Source organism: Scyliorhinus torazame, chromosome 30 (assembly GCF_047496885.1).
Source record: "Scyliorhinus torazame isolate Kashiwa2021f chromosome 30, sScyTor2.1, whole genome shotgun sequence".
Taxonomy (NCBI): Eukaryota; Metazoa; Chordata; class Chondrichthyes; order Carcharhiniformes; family Scyliorhinidae; genus Scyliorhinus; species Scyliorhinus torazame.
This window is the reverse complement of record NC_092736.1, coordinates 9,022,098-9,040,800: the sequence shown is the minus strand read 5'-3', so window position 1 is coordinate 9,040,800 and position 18,703 is coordinate 9,022,098. Positions and strand designations below refer to the sequence as shown.

General features: G+C 50.6%; 1 protein-coding gene across 5 annotated transcripts in view; it reads left to right on the top strand.

Moving 5' to 3' along the window:
* Nucleotides 1-16,773, top strand: part of peak1 (pseudopodium-enriched atypical kinase 1) — a 281,748-nt gene extending 264,975 nt beyond the window's left edge. For all 5 annotated transcript variants that reach the window (XM_072492775.1, XM_072492773.1, XM_072492772.1 and 2 more), the window contains one exon: nt 9,187-16,773. In XM_072492775.1, coding sequence (XP_072348876.1) covers nt 9,187-10,308 — 1,122 coding nt within the window. In that variant the 3' untranslated portion in view covers nt 10,309-16,773. The remainder of the gene's footprint in view (nt 1-9,186) is intronic.
* The last annotated feature ends 1,930 nt before the right edge of the window (nt 16,774-18,703 follow it).

Here is an 18,703-nt window from a genome sequence, read left to right as displayed (position 1 = left end):
GTGTGTGCGCCTGCGAGGATGTGTGTGTGCGCCTGCGAGGGTGCGTGTGCGCCTGCGAGGGTGTGGGTGCGCCTGCGAGGGTGTGTGTGCTCCTGCGAGGGTGTGTGTGCTCCTGCGAGGGTGAGGGTGAGTGTGTGTGCCTGCGAGGGGGTGTGTGCGCCTGTGAGGGTGTGTGTGCTCCTGCGAGGGTGAGTGTGTGTGCCTGCGAGGGTGTGGGTGCGCCTGCGAGGGTGTGGATGCGCCTGCGAGGGTGTGGGTGCTCCTGCGAGGGTGTGTGTGCTCCTGCGAGGGTGAGGGTGAGTGTGTGTGCCTGCGAGGGTGTGTGTGCGCCTGCGAGGGTGTGGATGCGCCTGCGCGCCTGCGAGGGTGTGTGTGCTCCTGCGAGGGTGAGTGTGTGCTCCTGCGAGGGTGAGGGTGAGTGTGTGCTCCTGCGAGGGTGAGTGTGTGCTCCTGCGAGGGTGAGGGTGAGTGTGTGCTCCTGCGAGGGTGTGTGTGCTCCTGCGAGGGGGTGTGTGCTCCTGCGAGGGGGTGTGTGCGCCTGCGAGGGTGAGGGTGAGTGTGTGCTCCTGCGAGGGTGTGTGTGCTCCTGCGAGGGTGTGTGTGCTCCTGCGAGGGGGTGTGTGCTCCTGCGAGGGGGTGTGTGCTCCTGCGAGGGGGTGTGTGCTCCTGCGAGGGGGTGTGTGCGCCTGCGAGGGTGTGGATGCGCCTGCGCGCCTGCGAGGGTGTGTGTGCTCCTGCGAGGGTGTGTGTGCGCCTGCGAGGGTGTGGATGCGCCTGCGCGCCTGCGAGGGTGTGTGTGCTCCTGCGAGGGTGAGGGTGAGTGTGTGCTCCTGCGAGGGTGTGTGCGCGCCTGCGAGGGTGTGTGTGTGCACCTGCGAGGGTGTGTGTGTGCGCCTGCGAGGGTGTGTGTGTGCGCCTGCGAGGGTGAGTGTGTGCGCCTGCGAGGGTGAGTGTGTGTGCCTGCGAGGGTGTGTGTGTGCGCCTGCGAGGGTGTGAGTGTGCGCCTGCGAGGGTGTGAGTGTGCGCCTGCGAGGGTGTGTGTGTCCGCCTGCGAGGGTGTGTGTGTGCGCCTGCGAGGGTGTGTGTGCGCCTGCGAGGGTGTGTGTGTGCGCCTGCGAGGGTGTGTGTGTGCGCCTGCGAGGGTGTGTGTGTGCGCCTGCGAGGGTGAGTGTGTGCGCCTGCGAGGGTGAGTGTGTGCGCCTGCGAGGGTGAGTGTGTGCGCCTGCGAGGGTGTGTGTGCGCCTGCGAGGGTGTGTGTGCGCCTGCGAGGGTGTGTGTGTGCGCCTGCGAGGGTGTGTGTGTGCGCCTGCGAGGGTGTGTGTGTGCGCCTGCGAGGGTGTGTGTGTGCGCCTGCGAGGGTGTGTGTGTGCGCCTGCGAGGGTGTGTGTGTGCGCCTGCGAGGGTGTGTGTGTGCGCCTGCCAGGGTGTGTGTGTGCGCCTGCCAGGGTGTGTGTGTGCGCCTGCCAGGGTGTGTGTGTGCGCCTGCGAGGGTGTGTGTGTGCGCCTGCGAGGGTGTGTGTGTGCGCCTGCGAGGGTGTGTGTGTGCGCCTGCGAGGGTGTGTGTGTGCGCCTGCCAGGGTGTGTGTGTGCGCCTGCCAGGGTGTGTGTGTGCGCCTGCCAGGGTGTGTGTGTGCGCCTGCCAGGGTGTGTGTGTGCGCCTGCGAGGGTGTGTGTGTGCGCCTGCGAGGGTGTGTGTGTGCGCCTGCGAGGGTGTGTGTGTGCGCCTGCGAGGGTGTGTGTGTGCGCCTGCGAGGGTGTGTGTGTGCGCCTGCGAGGGTGTGTGTGTGCGCCTGCGAGGGTGTGTGTGTGCGCCTGCGAGGGTGTGTGTGTGCGCCTGCGAGGGTGTGTGTGTGCGCCTGCGAGGGTGTGTGTGTGCGCCTGCGAGGGTGTGTGTGTGCGCCTGCGAGGGTGTGTGTGTGCGCCTGCGAGGGTGTGTGTGTGCGCCTGCGAGGGTGTGTGTGTGCGCCTGCGAGGGTGTGTGTGTGCGCCTGCGAGGGTGTGTGTGTGCGCCTGCGAGGGTGTGTGTGTGCGCCTGCGAGGGTGTGTGTGTGCGCCTGCGAGGGTGTGTGTGTGCGCCTGCGAGGGTGTGTGTGTGCGCCTGCGAGGGTGTGTGTGTGCGCCTGCGAGGGTGTGTGTGTGCGCCTGCGAGGGTGTGTGTGTGCGCCTGCGAGGGTGTGTGTGTGCGCCTGCGAGGGTGTGTGTGTGCGCCTGCGAGGGTGTGTGTGTGCGCCTGCGAGGGTGTGTGTGTGCGCCTGCGAGGGTGTGTGTGTGCGCCTGCGAGGGTGTGTGTGTGCGCCTGCGAGGGTGTGTGTGTGCGCCTGCGAGGGTGTGTGTGTGCGCCTGCGAGGGTGTGTGTGTGCGCCTGCGAGGGTGTGTGTGTGCGCCTGCGAGGGTGTGTGTGTGCGCCTGCGAGGGTGTGTGTGTGCGCCTGCGAGGGTGTGTGTGTGCGCCTGCGAGGGTGTGTGTGTGCGCGCCTGCGAGGGTGTGTGTGTGCGCGCCTGCGAGGGTGTGTGTGCGCGCCTGCGAGGGTGTGTGTGCGCGCCTGCGAGGGTGTGTGTGCGCGCCTGCGAGGGTGTGTGTGCGTGCGCCTGCGAGGGTGTGTGTGCGTGCGCCTGCGAGGGTGTGTGCGTGCGCCTGCGAGGGTGTGTGCGTGCGCCTGCGAGGGTGTGTGCGTGTGCCTGCGAGGGTGTGTGCGTGCGCCTGCGAGGGTGTGTGCGTGCGCCTGCGAGGGTGTGTGCGTGCGCCTGCGAGGGCGAGGGTGCTCCTGCGAGGGTGTGTGTGCGCCTGCGAGGGTGAGTGTGTGTGTCTGTGAGGGTGTGGCTGCACCTGCGCGCCTGCACATAGATCCTAATGGGGTCACACGTGTCCGGGTGAGGGGGGCTTTGAGATGGAGTGGCTAGTTTTCTGGGGGGTGTTTTCGCGATAAAGGGGCCTGTATTATGGTGGGGCGAGATGATTTCACACTCATGGGGGGTTCCGGGGTACTGTAGATTGTCCGCTAAGTATACGTGAGTCTTTGTCCGTTTTACTGTGATGTCCCGTCCTTGTAAGAGAAGGGTTCCACCTAGCAGCGCGGATTTGGCTGACGGTACCATCTTTAAGTCGTCCGTCTAGTAAAAGTTGGGTGGGGGTGTGCTCGGTCAAAATGGTGATGGGGTTCAGTCCGGAATGTAGGAAAAGTACTGGACTGCCCAGAAAACTGCGAGCAGGTGCCTCTCACAGGCTGAAAATCCCTGCTCCACAGCATCTAAAATTCGGGAGGCATAAGCCACTGGTCTTAGCTGGTCGTGCCGTTCCTGCAGGAGCACGGCTGAAAGGGTGCGGTCTGTGATCGCTACTTCTATGGCGTAAGGGGAAAGCGGGTTGGGAACTTGTAGTGCGGGGGCGGCTATGAGCGCCTGTTTTAATGATTCCACAGCATCCGTATGCTGCGGAAGCCATTCCCAGGGGGCTCCTTTCTTTGGGAGGTCTGAGAGGGGCGCTGCCTTGCTGGCGAAACCGTCAATGTGGTTTCGGCAGTAGTCAACCAATCCTAAAAACGACCGGAGGGCTGAAACGTGTTGGGGAAGGGGCAATTTAGCGATCGAGTCAATTCTTTTGTGCTCGATCTCGCGTTTGCCGTGTGTGATAATAGGACCCAAATATACCACTTTCTCTTCCAATATCTGGGCCTTTTTGGGGTTTACTTTACAGCCAATGGAATGTAGTAATTCCAGGAGTTCGGACAGAAGCTCAATGTGCTCTTCCTTGGTGTCTGTCTGCAGTAGTAGATCGTCTACATACTGTACCAGACATTCGGGGCGAGAAAATTTTGCTAGTCCATTTGCCAGCTGTCGGTGGAAAATGGAGGGGGAGTTGTGGAAGCCTTGTGGCAGGCATGTCCACGTGTACTGCTGCGCTTTGAAAGTGAAGGCAAATTTATACTGGCACGCCTTTGCCAATGGAATGGACCAGAACCCATTACTGACGTCCAAAACCGTGAAATATCGGGCATGGAGTCCCTGTTTGAGCATGGTCTCGGGACTTGTTGCAACAGTGGGGGCTGCTACGGGGGTGACTTTATTGAGTTCCCGATAATCAATGGTTAAGCACCATGATCCGTCGGGTTTCCTTACTGGACAAATCGGGGCATTATTAGTTGAGGCTACCGATCTTAGGACGCCCTGCTCTAATAAACTTTCTATAACCTTGAGGATTTCTCCCTCTGCTTCTTGGGGGAATCCGTACTGCTTTTGGGGTTGAGGGTCCGGTCCTGTTATTTGTACGGAACCGGTCATCCGTCCACAGTCGTGTTTGTGGGTTGCGAATGCTGCCCTGTTCTTTTGCAGGACTGCCCTAACCTGTCGGTCCGTGCTGAGTGTGGTGGGGTTGAACCAAAACTCGCCTACTGCGCTAATTTTGTTCATATAATCCCCTATATTGAGCGTTGCGGGGGCTCTAGCGGATTTCGCCATCTTCCAGACACACTGGTTGACTGGATCGAAAGAGAGGTGGTGAGAATTCATGAAGTCGATCCCCAAAATGTGCTCTGCTGTTGGGGGCAGGTCGACTAATACTACGGGGTGTTTTGTATTAATGGTGCCGATTTGGATGGGTACAGGGGTTGTGATATGTCCCTGTTGTGAGTGGCCTGTGAAGTCGCTGAGGGTGATAGTGGCTGTGGAGGGCCACGTGTCTTTACCAAGGGTGGAGGAATTTAAGGTTGTGCGGGACCCTCCTGTGTCCCAAAGAAGCTCGATCGGCTGTCCCCTAACCTTTGCTGCGACTACGGGTCGTCCTGACCTATCCCACAGGGTATCGCAGACCCAGCTGGGGGAGCCTGTACACTGTCAGTCCGTTCCAGTCAAGTCTGTCTGATTGGACTGGGCGCTAACGCTATGTATGGGTTCTGTTTTTTTCTTATTGAGAGTGCCTGTCTGTTGGGCTCTCTGTGGCTTTTTAGGGCCATTGCATTCTTTGGCAAAATGTCCCAATTGTCCGCAATTGTAGCATTCTTGCGGTTTTGCTGAGGGGTTGCTCTTTCCCTCGTTTACCCAGGCGGGGTTGCGAAGAGTGGTTCTTACTGCCTGCACGTCTGCGGCGGCTTGTTTTTCCTCAGGGGTTCTAGCTGCGTGTTTACTGTGAGCCGCTTGTTCCCAAACGCGGGACAATCTTTTGACCACCCACTTCTCATTATGAGCCTCCTCCGAGGGGTCATAATTACTACAGGCATTCTGTCCTGCTTCCGTGGCATGGGAGATAAGGGTGCGGGTCCATTTGGCCATATTGTCTGCGGACAAATGGGCACGGTCTACATTTCCGAAAACGGCTTCAAAGTGAATCCATAAGCGTCCTGCGAACGCTGTGGGGTGTTCAGACTTTTTCTGTCTGCACTTATTTAGGCCATCTACGGGGTCGCCCCGGTTATACCCGATCCAGGATCGCGGAATGCATTTCTGCAAGGGTGCATCCTCCTACATTCTGTGGGTCGGGAAGGGCTGCTGCGACCGATGGATCTAAGCTGAGGACCGTGAGCTTTACCTGCTCTTTCTCATCCAGGCCGTACATGGTCGCCTGGTGTTTGACGGTGGCAAAGAAATAGTGTGGGTCTGAAGCGGGGAGCAACGGTGTGATTTTAGCACACGTGTCCCGTAATTGGGTCACTGTGAGGGGGGTGGAATATAAGACTTCCGCCTCGTCTGCTGTGGCGGTGCGGTGGGTTGTTACAGGGTTCATGGGAGCCTGTATTACCTGCTGTGTGGGGGGTGGGGGTGCTCTCCTCCTTTGGGGCTTTCCCTGCGCACATGTTCCCTGAACATATCTCTGCGATGTCTCTTGCAGTTCTTCCCAATCAGGGCCGTCTTCCTGTTCTAAACTTTCCCCAAAGGTGTCTTGGAATCCCTTTTGGACAGAAAGCATTGATTGCAGGTCTGCAATTTGCTTTTGGCACTTCGCATGGTCTAAGGTACTCTGCCTTTATTCCGTGGTTGCAGTGTGGAGCGCTCTCAAGGCTGCCTTGAGATCACTACATTGCTTCTGTAGCGTCTCCACCTGCTTCTCCGTCTCTTTCTTAACCAGGACGGCACGCTGCGTGTCCTGATAAGCCTTCTCATACTGGGATTGAAAACTGCTTAAATGCGCCAGACAAGACTGGTGACCCCGTTTGGCGTCAGCCACCTCTTCGTCCTTGGCTTCTAACTGCCTTTTCAATTCCAAGTTCTCTTTTTCCATCTCGCATACATCGATTTTACTCATACGATGTATGCCTTCTATTTCTTTTCGGAGCGTCCTGACGACCTCCTCTGTGCCTCGCAATTGTGCCATGCAGGACACGATTGCCATTGGCTTGCGCGCTTTCGCTAAGCTTTTCTTATGGATTTCAGTCATGTTCTCCCACCAAGTATGCCCTATACTTCCGGGACCTGAGTCGTCATTATTACAGAAACCGCTCCACACGGGCCATCCTTTGCCCTGCAGAAATTTGCGAATTTCCACTTTCCAAATGGGACACTGTCCCACTTTAATGCTGCTGATCGGTGCGACCGCAAATTCTTCGGGGTTCATGAAGCGTTGCATTGCCTGCATGGCCATCTCTCTTATCTGCTTGTTACGTTCAAATTTGGAACAGGGGGCTAAGGTGGTGTCATAGATGCGGGTACGGCTTGCGCTAATTTACGAAAATACAGACTTCCGACAGTTTTGACGCAACAAAACCTTATAGCCCTGTTAGTTACGCATGCATACACACACTTCCGAATTGTGAATTATTAACCAGAACCGCTTGAACACTTGTGGGTTATTTTTTTTTTGTGTTTGTTTTTGTTTCCGATTGGGTTCTATTCAAATTTCTGGGGTTCTCCCCGAGTGGTTTTCCACTTCTATGTCGGGTCCCACCAGAGTCGCCAATTATGTTGCTCTTTTTAGCCTTAGTTTATTAGTTCTGATTATGTCACCTTTGCTCACGAGTCGCCAAGTATTTTTCTGATACCGCCACGTGGTTCAAGCTTGAGTTATGATTAATAAGTCAGCACACCGCTTAGTAAGATTGAAATTAACGGTCATTTATTATATACAACAGGTAATGTTTATACAATAATCCTACTATCTATATAGAAACCTACCACTACTGGCCAATACTTAACTTTAGGAAGGGCCCACCAGGTCAGGGAAACGAATGGCTTATCGAATCGGATCTGGCCCGCGGGATTCAGAAAGGCTGATACGGGTCAATGGCTAGGAGTCTCTATCGGGTAGCGATCGCTGGAGTCAGACTTACTGTTTCTGGTCGATGTTCTTGCGAAGGTCTCGAGCATGAGAAGAAGAGAGAGAGAGAGAGAGATCTGAACTTGGCCCCTCACTTTATAAGGCCCAGGGGCTTCCCGCCTCTCGGGGCGGCCCTTGACTCTGAGTCCCAAGTGATTGGACTTGTTCCCAATCACTGGGTTTGATACGTCCAATTGCGAGGCGATTCCCCGATCGGAGGGTGGTCGTTCACCTGTCTTTGTTTCGGCCACTGCAGGCGCCGACAGGTCTGGCCCGGCATTCAATTGCTAATATGTTTCAATTGTTCCCGGGGATAGCTGATTAAACTGCAGATGTCTGGGTTGATGTGCTGCTAATAGTCCTGAGTATCGATCTGGGCCGACTTCCCCAGAGCTGAATACGCTATTCTGTCTGCAGCTGTCCGTTTGTGTCCTGTTGGCTGCTTTTCCCATCAGCCTTTTCGGTTAGCCATTTTATATCGGGTTTTGGCCAAATTAATTGGGAATCAGCCATTTTAGGTGGCTACAACGTGCCTGTCTGCGAGGGTGTGTGTGCGCCTGTCTGCAAGGGTGTGCGCGCGCCTGTCTGCGAGGGTGTGCGCGCGCCTGTCTGCGAGGGTGTGTGCGCGCCTGTCTGCGAGGGTGTGTGCGCGCCTGTCTGCGAGGGGGTGTGCGCGCCTGTCTGCGAGGGGGTGTGCGCGCCTGTCTGCGAGGGTGTGTGCGCGCCTGTCTGCGAGGGTGTGTGCGCGCCTGTCTGCGAGGGTGTGTGCGCGCCTGTCTGCGAGGGTGTGTGCGCGCCTGTCTGCGAGGGTGTGTGCGCGCCTGTCTGCGAGGGTGTGTGCGCGCCTGTCTGCGAGGGTGTGTGCGCGCCTGTCTGCGAGGGTGCGTGCGCGCCTGTCTGCGAGGGTGCGTGCGCGCCTGTCTGCGAGGGTGCGCGCGCGCCTGTCTGCGAGGGTGCGCGCGCGCCTGTCTGCGAGGGTGCGCGCGCGCCTGTCTGCGAGGGTGCGCGCGCGCCTGTCTGCGAGGGTGCGCGCGCGCCTGTCTGCCAGGGTGTGAGCGCGCCTGTCTGCCAGGGTGTGCGCGCGCCTGTCTGCCAGGGTGTGCGCGCGCCTGTCTGCCAGGGTGTGCGCGCGCCTGTCTGCCAGGGTGTGCGCGCGCCTGTCTGCCAGGGTGTGCGCGCGCCTGTCTGCCAGGGTGTGGGCGCGCCTGTCTGCCAGGGTGTGGGCGCGCCTGTCTGCGAGGGTGTGGGCGCGCCTGTCTGCGAGGGTGTGGGCGCGCCTGTCTGCGAGGGTGTGCGCGCCTGTCTGCCAGGATGCGCGCGCGTCTGTCTCCATGCACACTTGTCTGGCAGTTAAGCACAGAAATTGATGTTCCTCAATTGAACGCCTAATATAACTTTACCTCATCAAACCCCTTTATAATTTCAGTGAAAATATTCTGAGAGTCCAAAACTAGGGGTCATGAATATAAATCCGTCCTCATAAATCCAAGAAGGAATTCAGGGGGAATGTCTTCACTCGGAGAATGGTGAGAATGTGGAACCTGCTATCACAAGGAGTATTGAAGGCAAAAAATAGTGGGGCACTTGAGCAGAATTTAGATAAACTCATGGGACAGAAAGGGTTAGAATAATAATAATCACTTTGATGGGGTTCGATTCAGATGCCTGGGAGGAGTCTTCCATAGAGCATAAATCCTGGCATTAGGTCGAATGGCCTGTTTCTGAGCTATAAATTCTCTAATTAAATGTGACGAGTGTAAATGGAAGCTTTTCTGTGGAGCCCGAGAACCTGCAGATTATGAAGCTCCATCTGGTGGTAGCATTGTGAAGTTCGAGGAATGACTGCGTGACAGAATGCTGAGAGATTTTTTTTGTGCTTACCAAGAAAGATGTCCTCTACTCTTCCCTGCCTTTAAACTTTTATCTTCTATCCTTTTTTCCCAGATCTGTAAAAGTCAAGCAAAAGCGTCCCAGCAGCTGTATTATCACAGTCTGGCTGTAAGGCAGAGCCTTGCCGTGCACTTCAACATCCAACAGGACTGTGGGCACTTCCTAGCCGAGGTGCCAGTCCGCATGCTTCCGTGGGAGGATCCCAACGCCCCAGTATTAGAAGAGGAGGAAGATGAAGATAGCTCAGATATTCAAAATGCCACAAAAAGGAACAACTCCACCTCCAAGGGAACTTCCAGCAAACACAGGAGCCGTGTGGTGGTGATCACGCGAGAGGTTCCATACCAAACTGTTGCTGACTTTGTGCAGGAATCGGCACCTCGGCACACAAAGAGCCCCGACATCTATGAGCGACAAGTGTGCTTACTACTGCTGCAACTGTGTGCCGGGCTCAATCACTTAAAACCGCACCATGTTACTCACTGTGACTTAAGGTTGGAGAATTTGCTCTTGGTGCGATGTCGACAAGGAACCTCCGTAAACTGTGAAGCAGAAAACACCAACCCAAACACTCAATTGGCACGACTTATTGTCAGCAACTTCTCCCAGGCCAAGCAGAAGAGTCAGGTGGTAGATCTCGAGGTCTTAAGGGATCAGTCGAGGCTCGCTCCCGAGATCATCACCATCACCCAGTACAAAAAGTGTGACGAGTTTCAAACAGGAATTCTCATTTATGAGATGCTGCACCTACCCAATCCTTTTGAAGAAAACCCAGAACTGAAAGAAAAGGAATACACTCGAACAGACCTACCGGTCATCCCTAAACGCTCCGTATACTCGCAGGGGCTGCAGCAGCTGGCGGGTCTGCTCCTGCACCCCAATCCCTCGGAGCGCATCCTCATTTCAGATGCCAAAGTCTACTTGCAGTGCCTCCTGTGGGGACCACGTGATGACTTGCTCCAGACACTCAACTCCCTCAGCAGCACTGCAGAGAGGAATAACGTGCTGCAGAACTGGCTGGACCTAAAGCGGACGCTACTTATGATCAAATTTGCAGAGAAGGCCATAGACACCGAATGCAGTGTTAGCCTGGAGGTCTGGCTCTGTTGTCAGTACTTGGCCTTTGCTTCGGTAGAATCCCTCAGTCATATCGTGAAGCTCCTCCAGCTCCAGTAACCTGTGTGACTACTGCTTGCTTTCCTTCCTGGCCCCTTCTCTCTCTCACCAAATTTGGATTAATGTGCAATTTTTTGTAAATGTTCCAACTTTGTAAATGGCAGTATTTAAAGTGTATGTAATAGATTTCTACATTTTGGAATGTGATGCCTACATTAAGCAACAGATATTTTTTTTTTTCTTTCTTAGGCACATATGCAAGCTGTAACTTGCTCTTAAAATGGATGCTTGGATGTTTGTTGTTGAAGCTATGACAATTTGTATGTTTACTTATATCATACCGTGGAGAAAAAAAAAACTACAGGCACTTTGCTAAAATTGCATTAATGGGTCAGTTGCACAAAAGTAGATTGAGAAACCTGCGTAATCCTTTAGTTTATCAGATTTTTGCAGGACTGCTAGGACGGGGGAAACACATCTGCAGTCAGCCAACTTGTTTTGCTTGAGTCAGTCGCTGGCCCGTTACATCGTGGGGCTCATGGCAATCATAGAGAACTTGGAGCCCCCCATAAGGCTGAAGCAAGAAGTTTAAAGGCAAACCAGGGTGAAAGACAGGAGCTGAAGAAGAGTTGGAATCTGGTAGTACCGAGTGTCGGCGATTAAGGATGCAGCGTTAGAAATCTTTAATTTCAGGCGATCGTATCTTTGAAAGCTTTTCTGTAAGCTACTCAATGCCATTTCATTGAACTTCAGTCAGACGTGTAATGAAACCGAGGGTGAACTTTATACTACCATGAATCTATATAGTTCCTGTCTCTGCTAGTTTTACTTTGCAGCAAAAAATATTTTAGTTAATCTTTACTGATAATGGAAAACCATATATTAAACATAGCGGCAATGTATAGAGTTCCTTGCTTTGCTTACTTATTACTTGGGATTGTTTGGATTTCGAGACAGTTTGGTGAGTGTGGCATCATTTAAATGAAAGAGAGAGCACTAATTGGAGGCGCTGGTATCACTGGCACCTCGCTGGGAATTTTTCAGCTCGCGTTCCCTTCCATGAATGCCTCAATGTACCAGCAATACCGTGCAAACAGTGCCAATAGCATGCTGGGAGGGTATGAGTGACGCCAGAGGAATTGTACTTCCTATAAAGGGCAAAACGGAAAAAGGGGTGAACTTGGTGCCTGTTGGCAGCATTGCCAGTGCTCTGTTCAAGGTACAGTACAGCAAACTGTCTCGACCTTCAGTTCAAGAGGCATGCTATCTTCGTCTGCATTTTCTCCCTAGCAACAGCCTGGCAACAACTATTTCTTGTCTGCACTTCCGATCCTGTTTTTTGAAGTGATTCTGGCGACGTGTATGTGTGGACAGATTTTCCTTATCACATATATTTTTCATTACACACACTTATTAAAAGGAACAATTATGTTAATATTAGAGTATTACTTTAGCACAGCTAACTGATCAAAATATTTATGAACACAAAGACAAAAGAGATGTATTACATTTTCTGCCATGTTATTGTATGCTGAGGTATAGTTGTCAGTGGCTCTATGTGATATCATGCTTCAGTATCATAATTCCAACCGGTCCTAAATAGATATGGTATCAATTCTCCCCGGTTTAAAGAAAATCAATAAAACAACAGCTGAAACTGACTGCCACAGACCCTGGAAGCTGTCATACCCTGTCTTCATCTTGTGCTTCAAAACAAGCTCTTTTAGTAGGAATGATTATTGGTATGACATGAAATTCTTTTGGTTCCTACTTTATAAGAAAGTAATCACAAAAATAAACAGGTTCATGGCAAACAAAGGAATTTCTTACAAATGTTTGAATGCTGATACTGAGATTGAAGGTATTCATTTCTAACTCTCCAACGATCACATTTAAGCTGTGGACGAAAGAGATTGGTGAAGCAGGAGTGACCTTCTGTTGCTCCTGAGTCCCTTTCACAGAATGAAATTTAGGTTTTTACAGTTGACCTTCATTAATTAACTTAAATAAAATTGTACATGCCAGATGCCAAATTGCATTTTGTAGTCTTCCAGATGTGGGTAATGTCCTTTCCAATCACTGTCTATTTCTGAAATCTGCTAAGACTACCCGTTTGAGAATTTTAACAACCTTCATCATACCTTCCCTAAGTTATAACAAATTCTAAATCGTGATTGTGCTTTCTCCCCATTGGAGCAGTTGCATGTTGACAATAAGAGTATGGGAATATTTAATTCATATTGAATTCCAACCTTTCCCTTTGGCTAGTCAGATCAGTGGAGATGCAATGAGGATTATCACTATTTTATAAATGGTCTGAATATATAAAACCTAATTTTTGTTGTCAACTTCTATATCAATTCATCGTGTTCGCTCTCCTCCAGGTTTGGTGCCCTCCCATTCTTTTCCTCCACCTAAATATTCTAAAATTATAATTCTAGCACCCCAAACTTAACCATCTCACGCGGCCTTGCTACTCCTATCTTGTCAAGCACTGATAGTTTCCTTCCATCGTTCTCCACCCAAAGCTCACTTTCTCCCCCCCAACCCCCTCTAAACCAGGGGAACAAACCATCTCCCGCTTTACACAACTGCACTTTCAAAATCTCAGCCCCTGATTTTCTATTCACCATAATGTGTATGCTGCTACCCATCTGCTCATCCTTCAGTTGTGCTTGTCCATTACTCTCGCTTTAGTAGACCACTCTGACCAGATACAGCCCTTATGTCCAAGGGACACGGCCTTGAGTGGATATATATGGTGGACAATTGATTTTAGCCATTCATCACCAGATCTGGTGAATAAAGATCATCTTGGAATGGAAAGATAATCCTGGCTGTTTTCCCCCATTTCATACATTTATCTTTTGTCCCTCTACCCTAATCTCCAACAAGCGTGAGGAGCTCATGGATGACTTTGTCACTAAGATTCAGATAATCCAATAAGCTGTCTCTATATCTTCCCTTTCTCCTACTAATCCATGGGACCCACCTTTCTCTTAAGGTTCCTCTCTGCCCTAGCCCTGAAATCTCATCTTTCTCTCTCATCTCTCCTCATGCCCTCTTCCGTTCATCTTGTCCTTGAGACCCACCTTCTGCTTCCTCAACCGTATTCCCACTAAACTGATCATCTAACTTTCCTTCCTGGCCTCCCATTCTCGCTGATAGCCGCTCTCTCTCCACTGGCAGTCTCCAAATCTGCTATTATCACCTTTCTTTGTCATCAAAATAAAAGCAACCTTTGATCCCTTCATCTTTGCAAAAAAAACTATTGCCCCACTTCAAAACCTCCCTTTCCTCTCTCCAAAGTCTTTGAACGAACTGTCGCCTCCCAAATCTATGCCCATCTTTCCCAGAACTACATCTCTTCCATCAGGTTTGTGCCAAGACTTTTATCAAAGTCTGACATGACATTCTGTGACTAACAAAGGTAAACTATAATAATAACCTTTATTATTGTCACAAGTAGGCTTACATTAACACTGCAATGAAGTTACTGTGAAAATCCCCTAGTCGCCACATTCCGGCGCCTGTTCGGGTACACAGAGGGAGAATTCAGAATGTCCAATTCACCTAACAAGCATGTCTTTCGGGACTTGTGGGAGGAAACCAGAGCACCCGGACGGAACCCACGCAGACACGGGGAGAACGTGCAGACTCCGCAGACAGTGACCCAAGCCGGGAATCGAACCTGGGACCCATGAGCTGTGAAGCAACAGTGCTAACCACTGTGCCGCCCTGATCCCGCCATGTCCTGCTCGACCTGTCTGCAGCCTCTGATGTGGTTGCCCATGCCATCCTCCTCCAATGCCTCTCCACCATACTGCTATACTCGCCTGGTTTTATTCATATCTATCCTGGAGAATCACCGACATCAATGACTTTTCCGGCACCTACACCTTTACCCCAGTGTCCCCCAAGGATCAATTCTTGGCTCTCATTTCTCATGCTATGGCCACGTGGTTTTCCCGGCTCCTCTTCAAATCCATCTCTCTCGTTCCCTCCGCCATCTCTAAATTGCCAGACTGCACGGTGGCGCAGTGGCTAGCACAGCTGCCTCATGGCGCCGAGGTCCCGGGTTCGATCCCGGCCCTGGGTCACTAACCGTGTGGAGTTTGCACATTCTCCCTGCGTTTGTGTGGGTCTCACCCCCACAACCCAAAGATGTGCTGGGTAGGTGGATTGGCCACGTTAAATTGGCCCTTAATTGGAAAAAAATGAATTGAGCACTCTAAATTTATAAAATTGCCAGACTGCTTGTTCACATAACGGTATTGGATGAATACAAACTGCCACCAGCTAAGTATTGGAAGGACTCTATTCGCTGGTCACCGACTTCATCCCTCTTCATGCCAACTCTCTGAAGCGGAACCAGACTGCTCGCAACCTTGGTGTCATATTTGACCCTCCGATGACCTTCTAACCACATCCATCCCAACACCACCTACTTAAATCCTCATCCATCCCACTATTTCTGCTAGATTCCAGCCTACTCCTGTCTGGGCTCCAGTTTCTGTAACACGAGATTGTGTCCCCAAACTTGTGTCCATTTCCCATTCTCTGATCACCCCCATGCTTCCGGATCTACATTGGCTCCTGTTAGAAAATGCCTCCATTTAAAAAGAATTCTCATCCTTGTTTTCAGATCTCTTCATGGCCTCACCCTTCCCAGTCTCTATACCCTCTACTCCAATCCTGCCCTCTTGAGAATCCCTGATTTAACCCAACATTAGTGACCATGGCCTCAGATGTCTGGATCTCCAGAAACCCCTTCGAAACTTATGTGCCTCATCCCTCTCTCTTCTCCAAGATGCTCTATGAAAGCTACCTCTTTGACCAGGATTTTTAATCTTCTGCCCTATTGTCTCCTTATGCAACACAAACTACTGTTTGATTACGAAGCGCCTTGGGATGTTTTTATGACTTGAAAAATGCAAAAGAAATACAAGTAGTTGTTTAATTGGGCGTACTTACCTGTTGAACTGTGTTCAAACTGTTGAGGAATTTATTCAATGAAACATTTGCTGACTAAATTGAAGTGGGATTAGGGTGGCGCCGTGGTTAGCACTGCTGCCTCATGGCACCGAGGGCTCTGGTCACTGCCCGTGTGGAGTTTGTATTCTCCCTGTGTCTGTGTGGGTCTCACCCCCACAACCCAAAGATGGGCAGGGTAGGTGGATTAGCCGTGCTAAATTGCTCTTTAATTAGGGGGGGAGGGGGGGAGAAAAAAAGAATTGGGTACTCTAAAATTATTTTTAAAAAGAATAAATAAATTGGAATGGGATTGTTTCAAACTTTGAAAGCTTCTTGGGCTTTAAGTTCCTGAACTGGATGTTGCATTTTTCCCCTCCCACATTTATTCCTGTTTATGATCGCAAGTGTTCATTAATCTTGGACCTGTCAAGTGAGTTTCATAATTTGCAAAGCAAATAGATCCATCTCCCTGCACTGGTCCCATCACGTATCCAAACTATGGACCTCGGGTGAAGGCAACCCAAATACAGGTTGCGCGCGAGTGAAGTGCCTGATTCTCTTTAGCTTATAGGCAACAGTATTAGACAAGAAATAGCATAATGTGACACTTAAAATACATTTTATTTTTGGTGTACAGAATGGCAGAGTGCATTAATGTGCTTCTGTCAAAAGTAGCCAAACTAGTGTTTACAAAGTTAAATATTACTACCATTTATGTACAGGGTACTTTAAAATACAGGACTCCTTTAGCTGAATGACCTAGATGAATGTATTTCCCTCGTACTAAAATTATACATTGCCACAATATCTTTCTCGAGCAGTAGAGACAATTTCAATGTACTAAATATGAGGGTTTCCAATGTAAATGGGGACAGGAAGCAGTTCCTAGTGTCCGACTCCATCCCAGAAAAAAAAAAAGTCTCACACCAAATATTAGAACGGTGCTGAAATGCACCCTGCACGTTTCAACATCTGTTAATATCTCAGGTGGGTACTTGTTAAAATGGAGTATATTGCAGCATTTTCTGTTTTGGTCATCCCTGCTGTCTTTGCTTCTATAAATAGCACAATCCCAAGAGAGGTTGAAGATTGCCTTATTTTCATTCAGTACTGCCATTAATTTTGTCGTGAAGCAATTTGGTGCGAGGGTTTGAGAATGGTGCCTTTTTGTAGCTGCCTTGGACAAACAATCAAATATTTTGTGTGCAACTGACCCAAGGACTGCACATGGCTTTCTGTGTTGCTGATGGCAGGACTGTGTTTCTTTGTGAAAATGCAAGCCATCGGTATTCAATATCTGATCATGTATAACCCTTTTGGATCCTACTGTATTTAAATAATCAGTGTAACTAATCTGCAGCACCCTGCCATCCTGGAACTTATATTCTGCTGCTTGAGTGGTTGGCTGAAAACATGAGGTATGTGGTGTGAATTGCAATACTTCAAAATGGGAGCTGAGATTCTAATCTGGTGTGATTTCTGTAATCATTCAGTTGTGTCACAATGTAAATGGTTATGTTTCATTAAAAAAGTGACAACTGTTCAACATTGGATGGAATCTTGTGTTTTTAATGGCTAGGCAATTAGAAAAAGCCGAATCTAAATGGAAACTGAAGGAATGACTTGCATTTACGTGACCCTAGAATCATTATGGAGCACAGAAGACGGCCATTCAGCACATCCGAGCTGCACCTGTCCACATCCCTGCAGTTTTTCTCCAAGAATGAATTATCGTGTTCCCCACCCCCCTAGCCAGCACCAGTGCATTTCCAATGTGTTCTCTCTTCCCCCCCACCCCCAGTGCATTTCCAATGTGTTCTCTCTTCTTCCCCCCCCCCCCCCCCCCCCACCAGCCCAGCCAGCCAGCACCAGTGCATTTCCAAATCCTAAACAATCACAAACTTGTGTCCTCTGGTTATTGGAAACAGTTGCTCGTCTAAACACCTTTCATCAAATTTCCTTTCAGCCATCTCAGTTTTCAAGTAAAATAATTCCAGCTTCTCCATTTAAAAAAAATATTTGAATCATTTTTTTGTTCCCAATTGAAGGGCAATTTAGCGTGGCCAATCCACCTACCCGACATCTTTTTGGATTGTGGGGGTAAGAGCCACACAGACACGGGAAGAAGGTGCAAACTCCACATGGACAGTGACCCAGAGCCAGGATCCAAACCAGGCCCGTGGGTGGCGCTGTGACGCAGCAGTGCTAACCACTGCTGGCCCTTCCTCCAGTCTATTTTGCTAATCCTCACCTCTGGCACTGTTCTAGTAAATGTGTTCTGCACCTTCCACATGTGATACCAGAATTAGACAATATTCTGGTGGAGGAGGGCTTTTTCATTTTGCCTCTATCAATCCCTGATCTTTCATTAACCAGTCTTGTGATCTTCAAAGACTTGAACACACGTTCTCTGGTTTTGTATCCTCTTGCCTCCATTTTTTCTGCTGCAGCATCTCACCTCACTGAATTCCACTGTCCAGCGGCTGTTTATGGTCTTGAAGTCGGTGGTATCTGCAAATTTCAAAACTGCTCTGTATCCCATTATTATACATCCAACAGCAGAGGTCTTAGTACAGATCCCTGAGGAACACAGCTCAAACATTTAATTTAATGATTTATTGCATTAATCACATGTACAAGACATTGCAAACAATTGTTTGAATCAGCTTTTGTGCTGGCGATTGAGGAAGGAATGTTGGCCCAAAAATGTTTCAAATTTTAATCCAGTATTTCCCCCTGGATTGCCTGCAGCAGTGGTTTGGTGATTAATCTTTGCTTCCTGGATCATATACTGGTTTGGAGGATTGGCAACCCTCTATAAACAAGGCATCGAAGACTCTTCCATGAGTCGTAATAGGGACAACCAGCTGTGATGGGTCGGGTGGTTTTGAATAAAGTAGGTGAGCTCTGCTTTGATGCTAATTTCTCTCAGTTCTGAGAATAGCTCATCAGATTGCCTGCAAACCAATTAATCCCCAGTTTACAGCCACCTCCTTCAGTGCTGGCATCCACATTCCGGGGAGTAGGAGGTAGTTGAGGCAGAAACATTACTTGACCCAAAAGGTGGGGTGCATGACTTAATCACAATCTATACTTTTGTAAATCTGCGATTAAGGTTGTCTGAACTGCAAGGGGCAAAGTTGCCTCCCTTTCTTCACACCTACTCTGGTCAAACACCCCCATAGAACATACAGTACAGAAGGAGGCTATTCGGCCCATCGGGTCTGCACCGACCCAGTTCCACCCTATTCCCGTAACTCCGAACCTTTTTGGTCACGGAGGGCAATTTATCATGGCCAATCTACCTAACCTGCACGTCTTTGGACTGTGGGAGGAAACCCTCGCAGACATGGGGAGAAAGTGCAGACTGCACAGTGACAAGCTAGGAATCGAACCTGGGACCCTGGCGCTGTGAAGCCACAGTGCTAGCCACGCTGCCCGATAATGCCCATGAACCCAAGATTCACCGATGGTAAGTGAC